Source organism: Bos indicus, chromosome 2, assembly GCF_029378745.1.
Source record: "Bos indicus isolate NIAB-ARS_2022 breed Sahiwal x Tharparkar chromosome 2, NIAB-ARS_B.indTharparkar_mat_pri_1.0, whole genome shotgun sequence".
NCBI classification, from domain to species: domain Eukaryota; kingdom Metazoa; phylum Chordata; class Mammalia; order Artiodactyla; family Bovidae; genus Bos; species Bos indicus.
In genome coordinates this window covers 94345682-94356809 of record NC_091761.1, presented here as the reverse complement: position 1 = coordinate 94356809, position 11128 = coordinate 94345682, and the positions used below count along the sequence as shown (strand labels likewise).

At 35.6% G+C, this 11128-nt stretch overlaps 1 protein-coding gene across 11 annotated transcripts in view; it reads left to right on the top strand.

Annotated features, from left to right (window-relative positions):
* Positions 1–11128, top strand: part of INO80D (INO80 complex subunit D) — a 70600-nt gene that overhangs the window by 18941 nt on the left and 40531 nt on the right. For all 11 annotated transcript variants that reach the window (XM_070770643.1, XM_070770663.1, XM_070770682.1 and 8 more), the window contains 2 exons: positions 106–352; positions 5059–5801. In XM_070770643.1, coding sequence (XP_070626744.1) covers positions 135–352; positions 5059–5801 — 961 coding nt within the window. In that variant the 5' untranslated portion in view covers positions 106–134. The remainder of the gene's footprint in view (positions 1–105; positions 353–5058; positions 5802–11128) is intronic.

Genomic DNA, 11128 nt, shown 5'->3' with positions numbered 1-11128 from the left:
GTATGGCTGTGGGGCCCGAAGTCCCTCAGTGAAATTCTCAACTTAAACCTGCTTTATACTCTCTGATTTATCATTTGGGTTTCTTTTTTTGTGATGGTCTTTTAGCTGATGTTCACAAGGAATAGAGTCACGTGATGTATGAAGGGAAACATATACACTTCTCTGAGGTTGACAATAAGCCCTTGTGCTCATATAGCCCCAAACTGTGCAAGCAGCGGCGACTCAACGGCTACGCTTTCTGTATCAGACACGTTCTGGAGGACAAGACTGCCCCCTTCAAGCAATGTGAATATGTGGCCAAGTATAACAGCCAGCGCTGCACCAACCCCATTCCTAAATCGGAGGACCGCAGGTAAGCTCTGACAGTGGGGAGCAGCCTTTGATTGAATCAGCAAGCTTGGAAGTTGGTTCTGTTTTGTTTGATGTATGATATGATGAATTTAAATGTTGAGTTCAGGGGTTAATCTAAGTAAACTATAGAATGGTTCTAAAGATGAGAGATAGCAATTTTTAGGAAATGGAGTAGTAACTTTGGAGAATTCTTTGTGAAGTATGTTTAAGTGTGTAAAAATTTTTTTTTTTTGCTTGAAGTCTTGGTACAGATATGCTTGGTTTACAGCCTTAGAAAGTATTTTCTGATTTTTCTACTTAGTCTTTCGTCAGCCTAAATGAGACAAATGAGAGGAACTACTTTGGTGTTATAGTTAATGATAATAATTTTGGAATTTTTAAATCTGCACTTGAAAGGTAGCAAATGATATATACTTATTGAAAAAGCATTATTCAAAAGAATGATTACTTGAATCATTCGGAAAATTTATTTTCTCTCAGGCTTCTTTTGGTTAAAAAGAGTTCCATATAAACTATGTTTACTATAATTTAGAACCTGTATTTTCATAGTAAAGTAGGCTTTATGACTGGGATTATGAATTTATACTTTTCTGAGTTAAAGAAAATAATGAGATGTTTTTAAAGGAGTTTTATGCTGATTATTCATCTTTCATATCCTTAGAAAAATTTATACTGTATTTCACATATAATCTCTTTTTTTATGTCTCTTTTTGTCAGTTCTCCAGCAACCATGTTGATCATTGTAGGATATTACAGAGAGATGCATGCTTCTTTTCCTGAAAGTTTCAAATACTTGTCTTTAGGTAGAAAATTTGAACTTTTTACTACTATATTTAAAAAATACATATACAGCCTTTATTTTTTGTTCCTATATGTAGACAAATGTCACCTGTGTAAATTGGTTGAAAAGGAATCGTGTATTTTGTATGTCATGGTGAGCAGCTTACACACTTTTAGGGTGAAATAAATAATTTGTGTTGGTAAATACCCCACCAAAATGAGTACAGCATAATGTGGTGATTTGGAAATACTCTCTTAGAATATCTAATGAGCACTTCAGGTTTCAAATTACAATACCTGAAAGTTAGAAACAGCTGTTTAGTGAGGAAAGGAATAAAATTTTAATCTCAGGTGAGAAAGGTACCAGTGTATTAGGCTAAGCATGTCTGTCCAGTTGGTTTTAGCTGACTAAAAATAATTTCTTACTCTTACCCCTTTTTAATTTGAAGAATGAATGGACTTGGATTATTTTTTTCACATCAAGATCCATTATAATCACATTTCTATAATTTTGTCTTAAATTCAGTTTATCAGAAGTGCAATTTTTGTCAACCTTGAATTTTTTTTTCAATTCAGCTGAAGCAAGTATTATCTTAACAGCAAATAGCAAGAAGTAAATTGAGAGTCACTCTGAATTTCTCCAAAATATTAATTCTCTGAATTAATTTAATATGTCTTCACCTTTATATTCGAAGTAGTTTTCTTTTTTTTTTTTAAGCAAGAAAGGAAAAAATTTTTGTGTTGCTCTGTCAGGAGAATCTGGGCTTAAAAAGTACTGAGTTATATATTTTTTCAAAATTGGTCCAAGACCATATGAACACAAATGCTATTAATATTTTTGTGTTTTTGTTGTTGTAGGGCTGTTTGAAAACAGATTAAAGTAGATGTTAGTAGGAAGTAATATTCTTACTTAACCTCACAAAACCCAGGTTAAATTCATGTCATAATATGTTTAAACCTGTGTATAAATGTAATAGTTGTAACTTATACTATATGACACAATGTAGAAAAGATTAATATTCTTTTGAAAATAAGCTTTTATCATTGTTAAGGCAGTTACTCCTTGGACACTTACGGATTTGAAATGGTTTTATGTATAGTTTAAGACTTCCCTGGTGGCTCAGATGGTAAAGCGTCTGCCTACAACGCGGGAGACCCGGATTCAATCCCTGGGTTGGGAAGATCCCCTGGAGAAGGATATGGCACCCCACTCCAGTACTCTTGCCTGGAGAATCCCATGGATGGAGGAGCGTTGTAGGCTACAGTCCATGGGGTCGCAAAGAGTCGGACACGACTGAGCGACTTCACTTCACTATGTATAGTTTTAGAAAACAAATTCCCAAGGACTTTAATTGACAAAAATATCTGGTCAATAGTCAGCTAGAAAAAGTGCATAACTTACCTGGTGTGTATTATAAATGCTAACTTATGAAATTCCATCTTTTGGATAGAATAGTGTTAAGTTCAGTTAGAAGTACTGGTATAATTAAAAAGTAATGTCCAGTTTCTAATATACTTTTAACAGTGGGAAGCTAAGGCCTGGTACTGTAGCCTTGATATTTCAGAGGTAAATGGTTATATTAAATTGGTTATTTTATATAGTATTGTAAATTTAAGTTTGGTATAGTTTTTTATATATGTTTATTTAGTAGTATGTATTTACCAAGAAATTTTCTTGTCTCCTATATTTATTCTTTTCTAAAACAGCTTAAGATATAATTCACATATGAATCAAGTTACCCGTTTGAAGTATACAGTTCAGTATTCTCTAATGTCTTTACAGGAGTGTGTAACTATCAACATAGTCTAATTTCACATTTTCAGCCCTGCAAAGGAACACATTTTCAGGCATTTCCCTGTATTCTTTTTGACTGGAAATTCATATTTACATACTTACTTTAAATATATACTTATTTTAAATGCTGTTCATAACTAAGTAAGCTGTGGTAATTCTAATTATGTGGTCACAGTGTGACAGTGGCTGGAGTGGGTTGAGGGTGGGGTTGAAGGAGGACTGTCCCTGTGGACTGGCCTCTGCTGGGTTAGGTGATGCACGGATAGTAGCCTCATTTACCAGTCTAGATGGCCCATGTCAATGAGCAGAGCAGCTTGATTTCTAAATTTAAAAAAGCCCACTTCATTACTCCTCTCTAAAAATTTACTAATCCTTTTGATAATTTGAAAATGAGTAGAAAACAACAAAAACCATCAACACTTTGTTGGGAAGCTTAATACAATTATACCTGAAACCCTTTTCCTTATTAGCTGTAGTTTTATGAATCTTTTCTATTTAGAGTAGGTAGGACCTAGCTCAAACCTGCTAATTACACACACATACATGTGCAGTGCAGAGTCTCTTTATAGTCCAGAAAGCTTTTTCTTAATAGTTGTATTTACAATGAAAGAGTGAGACAAAGCAGCAAAACCATGTGTCCTCATTTTTGATGAATCTGTGTATTTAACAGTTTTTAAAACACTTTTCTGTTGCAGCCCAGCAAGTTTGGGAATTGACATTATTTACTTTATTGCCTTTTTTCCCAAACTGTGTTCTATGGAGATATGCTGCAGTAAAAGTAGGTGCCATTTTAAATAAGTTTGGGAAACAGTGCCACATGGGTACATTTCTACCCTTGGAGTATAATGCACATGTCATACAAGATTCTTTGAGAGATTGTTCGGCAGAAACAGATGATATAATTATTATCTCTTTCTGTTTAAGCCAGCATTTTCCCAAATTTATTTAAGCATGGCATACTGTCTTTATGGCATACTTGTCAGCATACCTTAGAACTGCATGAGGTATACCAGTTTGGGAAATACTACTTTTCCATTTCCTAGAAAAGGAAATGGCAACCCACTCCAATATTGTTGCCTGGAAGATGTCATGGATGCAGAAGCCTGGTGGGCTACAGTCTATGGAGTTGCAAAAAGCTGGGATGACTTAGCAACTAAATGACAAATGACTTTTCTATTGGTTAGAAACCTTTACAGGTTTTCAGTGTAATTTTATTCAAATAACATGCATTCTTAATAAGAGTCTTCAAGAGCTTTGATTTTTTTCTTCTATTTTTTAATTGTAGTTGATTTACATGTTAATTTCTGCTGTACAACACAGTGATTCAGTTACACATATATGCATTCTGTTTTATATTCTTTTCCATTATAGTTTATCACAGGATAGTAAATATTGTTCCCTGTGCTAAATGAGCTTTGATTTTTAGATTAAGTCTTAGCTCTGTCACTTTCTATATAGGTGGTTTTGGGTAAGTTAATTTATATAAAATTTAGCTTCCTCATCTGTATAAAGGGCATTATTTTGGTACCTACTGCAGGTAGAAATTAGAAGAGATAATTCATGTACTCAACACATGGCTATTGAGAAACTCATTTAATCTGTAATCGCACCAACTAGTTTTATTATTTTCTCCTGTTCTGTGTGTCTGTGTGTGTGTAGAACACACAGGAGACATTTGACATTCTTAAGTGTTATGTCATAAGATCTTTGTGAATCTCCAATACTTGAATGGCATGGGGACATGTGATTTTTTTCCTCTGGAAGAGAATTTTAAATGATCCTTTAGATTCTTGATGAGCTACTTTGTATGCTATGAATAGAGAATAACAAAGCCATATGAGAACCAATAGCTAGGTGTTTATCCAGGACCACTCACTATTTGAATGACTTGCTTCTGTCTGGCAGCCTCTTTGCATGTGCAATTCATTTATTTGCTTTAGCAAAACTGCACAGACTTTGCGGATTGCTTGAGGGTAATGGAAGTTGTATAAATTACATCCACGAATGCAGAGTTATTATAGTCATGCATTTTGAGCATACAAGGATTCACATTTTATGATATGTAGCTTTGTATTCTACTTTTCTCAAGATGTATTATGAACAGTCTCCTGTATATGTGTGTATTTTTATAGGTACTGCAACAGCCACTTGCAGGTACTTGGCTTTATCCCGAAAAAAGAGAGGAAGAAAAAGAATGACCCTATAGATGAAGTCAAGGTCAGGCACCAGATGGATACCATGGCCTTTAGCCTGACAGTGCCCACGCTGGCCTTGAAGATGCCCAATGGACTGGATGGAATGTCCCTCTCTCCACCAGGGGCAAGGGTCCCTGTCCACTACCTGGAAACCGAGTTGGAAGACCCCTTTGCTTTCAACGAGGAAGATGATGACCTAAAGAAAGGGGCAACTGTGAGAAAGAAGTTGCAGAGCAAGTTGGCCCAGAATCGGCAGCGCCAGAGAGAGACAGAGATTTTAAAAGTTCGACAAGAGCACTTTAGTCCCCCTCCTGCCCCTTCTCAGCAGCAGCCTCCGCAGCAGCACTCCCACCTGTCACCTTTACCCACTTTAAAACCTCCAGCGCCACCGCAGGGTGTAGTCTGCAAGTCACCTCAACCTCAGAACACCAGCCTACCAATGCAGGGAGTGGCCCCCACCACACACACTATAGCACAAGCAAGGCAGTTGTCTCACAAGAGGCCTCTGCCCCTCCTGCCATCCAGTAGGGCTCCCGCCGTGGACCCGCCCAGGACTGACCGGGTCCTTATGAAAGCCACAGCCTTCTCTCCACACTTCTCTTGTATAAGTCGACTGCAGAGACTGGTGAAACTGTGCACCCAAAAACATCAGTTGGACACTGATCTGTTTCCCCATTTAGGTGAGTTACCGTTTCTTTTACCGTGTCATATAAGTGTGTAATATAACGAAATGTGCCCTTTTGCACAAGGTTTTATTTTCATAGCCTTCTCATATGTAATAGGGGTAGAAGAATACTTGGACAAAGTGTCCAATAAGACTCTGTATTTAGATAAATCACCTTAACATAAACATGCTACTGGAGAGAACAGTAATTGGTGAACAGGATACAGAAAAATAGGAGCTGGGAGTTTAGAATTCCAGTTACAGCTTCTAGTAGAGTAGTAGCAATAAAAGCAGTTGTGTTTGGTTTTGTACTTCTGTGAGCTCAGTCCTTGTGTGTCTAATGAAGTTCTTGACATGTCTTATCACAGAACTTTGGAATAAAGATAGTATTGTTGGCATCTGCTGACACTTTTCTAAAAAAAATTCTTAAAGTAATACCTGTTCATGATTTAAAAGCAAAAAGTTACAGAAAACTGTCATGGAGACAAATATCTATCTTTCCTTTGTTGTTTTGAGTTTTCTATCTTAATCAAGAAAATCCTCTGATAGCAAGTTTATACAGATATTCTACACATTCTGTTAATAGTTTGATTGTTTTATTTTTGTTCATTTAAACCTTTGAGACATTTGGAATTTTTTCTTGTGTTGTGAGCTGTGATTCTAACTTTAGGAAAGATTATTTGCATGAAATATGGCAGCAATAGAAAAATGGGAAAAGGATGGGAATAGAAGAAGAAGACATATAAATGGTCAATAAACAAATGAAAACCTCAATCCTCCTAACAGATGGGGAAATGCAAATTAAAATAACAATCAGTTACCATCAGATTAGCAAAAATTATATCTGTTGTTAATGAGAATATGGGAGCTCATACGTGGCTGGTGAGTAATGCAACAATATCTACTAATTAAAAGTATATGTATAGTCAGCAAGCTCACTTTTGGAACTCTGTGTATTAAAAAAAATACCAGAATATAAGGATATGTGTTCCAGGATGTTGATTGCAGCATTACTTGCACTACTAAAAATCTGCAAACCACCTTTATAACCCTGTGGGAAATTTTGAGTAAATTCTGATATGTATACATTTTATGACGTATTACACAGCTATTTAAAAAGAATAAAAATAAAAAGAATGAGTGAAATTTCTTTTACCTGGATGTATCCATGATATCGTAACAAGCAGAAAAATACTGTGGTATTGTACTGTCCCATTTTTGTAAAGATAAGCAAAATGAATAAACAAAGGACACCAGTATATCTGTTGATCAAGCATGTGAATAAATGTTTGCCTCTTTGTTACAAGCATAGTTAAAGTGTGAGTGAATGTACACTATTAGGCTGTTAACATTGGCTGCCATGTGGGATGGAACTGGACAGGGTGTGTTTTTAGGGAGATGGGAGTGATAACTCTTACATAGCTTTATATCGTGTCACCTGTTACTAAGCAATGTATGACTTTTGGTGGGCTTCCCAGGTGACTCAGTGGTAAAGAATAGACCTGCCAATGCAGGAGACGTAGGTTCCATTCCTGGGTCGGGAAGGTCCCCTGGAGAAGAAAATGGCAACCACTCTAGTATTCTTACCTGGAGAATCCCATGGACAGAGGAGCCTGGTGAGCTACAGGCTATGGGGTCATAAAGAGTTGGACACGACTTAGCGACTAAACAACAACAAAACTTGACTTTGGTTAATTAAAGAAACTAATGAAGCTTAAAGAAAAAAAATATAGATAAGCAAATATAACAAAGCAAGCCTTATTAGTACTTATTTGTTAATACCTTGGCATATTCTTTCAGATATATAAACTTAAATTCCTGCTATATGTACAGTATTATAACCTATTTAAAAATTTTTATAATGTATTAAGTTAGTAATTTTTCATACACAACATAATTTGTCACAGGTGAATTCTTTCTCTAATTTAAATCATTTCCAATTTATTTAATTATAAAGTATTGCAGCTGTATAGCCCTTGCTGTAAAATAATTACCGTCACATCTTTAATTTTTGCTTCAAATAGATTCCTGGAAGCAGAATTGCTGATTCCAAGCTTTTTCACTTTTTAAAAAGGTTTTTGATATGTATTGCCAAATTGGCCTTCAGAATTATTTTTTCAGTTTACTTTTCTTTCAGCAGTGTATGAGAATGAGTTTCTCTACATCTTTATAGACCTGGATATTAGATATTATTATTATTCTTATTTTGCCTTTACAGATTTGATAGAAAATTTGGCAGTACATATAAAAAACTTCTGAGGTGTGCTTTAATACTTTAGACCAGTATTTCTCCAATTTTTGGCCTTAGAATCACTTTATTTGCACTCAAAGGTTGTTGAGGTCACTGTCGAGATTTTATATATGTGAGTTATATCTGTTGCTAGTTACTGATTAGAAGTTAAAACTGAGAAATTTAAAAATTACTAATTCATTTAAAAATAACAATAAACTTACTGCATGTTAACCTGTTCTTTTTGTTAACTTATGAAAAATAACTTTCCAAAACAAAAACAAATATAATGGCAAGAAAGCATTTTTTGACCTTGTTTAGCAAATCTTTTTGGCCACCACTGTGTGTGGCCTGTGGGATCTTAGTTCCCCGACCAACGGTTTGAACCTGTGCTCCTGCAATGGAAGCGTGGGGTCTTAACCACTGGACCATGAGGGAAGTCCCTGTTTAGCAAAACTCAATGTCTGGTGTAGTAGAAGACGGCTAGATATCTGCATTCAGTGTGTCCTGATTCAATGTGGTTTTGGTTAGTAGATAAAAAGATGGCTTTACACATTTGTTGTAGGAAAAAGAGGGCAGGTATTTTAATAGTTATTTTTCCAAAAAATTGTGGATATTTGTAATTGGTTCTTCACCATACCTTGACAAGTGGTAGTTTTTAAAGATTAGTTTCAATGTGAAATCTGAAACCATATCAAGGAATTTTGCGTACAGTTACATTGAAATCCATTGATTTGCCTTGTACTTTGAATATCTTACCCATGGATGATATTGTAAATTGTATGTTGGTCGTTTGGTAAATACTGGCTTACTCAATTACACACATGTCCCAAATGTTGACATGTTTTGTTATATTAAAATTTTAGGTTGCATTCATTAATATTAACACTAATCGTATCAGAAAAATCTGACTCATAAGAATTTGTCATACCATCAGTGATAAATTCAAGTTTTACTCCAGAATTGAGCTTTGGTTTGTTTTTTCTTTCATTCCATTGTAAGTCATTGTGTGGAACATATATTGACAACTAGTACAGTTTTTTGCCCCTCTTGATTCATGCTAAGGCATCAGCAGTGTGACCCACTATGGTTGGTTGTTGTTTTACCAACAGTGCAAATGTCACCACAGTAAAAAAGGCAAATAATATCTTAATATTGTTTTGAAGGTTGTATTGGCCTAGAGGTCTCCCCAAAAGGGTTTAAGGGACCTCTGGGGATCTGTAGGCCAAACTTTGAGTAAAAACTGCTATTTTAGTTTAATAATGTAGTTTTGACTATTGGTTCATACTGCCTTTTTTGCACATATGTATTTCCTATTTTGTCAATTTTTTCATCCAGTTTTATTTAAGCATTTCTCTTTTTTCTTGATAGGTAAGGGCTTTTTACACATATTTCATGTTTGTTGCAAAGCCTCTCCTCCCTCCTATTTGTTATTCGCTTTTAGTGCCCATTATAAAGGTTTTCCACTCCAGTACTCTTCCCTGGAGAATCCCACGGATGGAGGAACCTGGTAGGCTACAGTCCATGGGGTCGCGAAGAATCGGACACGAATGAGCGACTTCACTTTCACTTTTCACTTTCATGCATTGGAGAAGGAAATGGCAACCCACTCCAGTACTCTTGCCTGGAGAATCCCAGGGACAGAGGAGCCTGTTGGGCTGCCATCTATGGGGTCACACAGAGTCGGACACGACTGATGTGACTTAGCAGCAGCAGCAGCAGCATAAAGGTTTTGGAATTTATAGGTTAAAATTTTTTATGTAAACTCTCTTTCTCTCTCTCTCTCTCTTTTTTTAAGAATTCTTTTTGAATCAGTTTTTTTTTCCTCTCCCTTTGTTTAGGCTGTCTTCATTCCAAGAAAACATACATGTATGTATGTATTCGCCAACATTTTCTTTAGTCCTTTTGTTATTTCAGTCATCTATTTGGAACTCATTAGGCATTAGTTTTGAGGCAGAGATCTAAGTTTTCTTTGCACATCTGCCTCTCATTCCAGCATTTACCCACATCATCTGCTAAATATTTATTTGTATTTCTATTTATTTCTAGATACTGATAATATTTTAGCTTTTGAAATTTTATGTTATGTTGAGGGCTGACTTTCAGTCATTTTGAACAGAAATAAAACTCATGGAAAAGTGTTGTCTTTTTATTTTTAGAAAATGTAAATGTTTGAGGAACTCAAGTTTTTGTTTTTTTAATTGGAGGATAATTGCTTTACAATGTTGTGTGGTCTCTGCCACCAAGTTTTTAAAAACAGGTTATTTCAGAGAAACCAGAAATTGTAATGTACTGTTACAACTAAGTCTGCATTCATGTCAGCAAAGAATACTTAAAGAAAAATGCAGTATTTAATTGGCTCCTCCCGTCCCGTTTGGGTTGGTTATCTCAATTAGTTATGTTGAAACTGGTGATAATGAAGCCAAGATCAAAGGTTTGCTTTACTGGACAGTTAATTTTACAACAGGAGAAGCCCTTCAATCTCAGTTCTTATTTCAGAAAAAGCATAGGTGACTTAGTAGACATTATTTTGACTTTTACGGAAACTTAAAAAATAACAGTTCATGTTCTAATTTTTAAAGGTGCCTTAAGTGTCAGTTTGTGTTTGAAAGATCTCACCTTTCAACATCCTGAAGCTAATGATGTGATCACTTTATTTTTTTACTTACTCTTTAACAAAGTAATAGTTATTTTAGTTAGAGAAAGTAACTTTTTAAGATGACCTGATAGTTTGAATAGTCATCTTGGAACTAGGTTTAGAGTTTCTTTATGCTGTTGTCGGTGTTATTTAATTTTAAGCATTTCTAATTTGCATTTCAATTAACCTTTTCTTAATTTCCTGGTGTGGCACCTGTGAACTAGTGGCTTAGATGATAAAGATCTGCCTGCAGTGCAGGAGACCCAGGTTTGGTCCCTGGGTGGCGAAGATCCCCTGGAGGAGGGAATGGCTACCCATTCCAGTGTTCTTGCCTGGAGAATTCTGTGGACAGAGAGGCCTCATAGGCTACAGTCCATGGGGTTGCAAAGAGTCAGACATGACTAAGCAATTATATTGGACACTAAACCTATTTGAATTATGGAAGAAATCTGTGAGATCCTTTATAACTAATTGT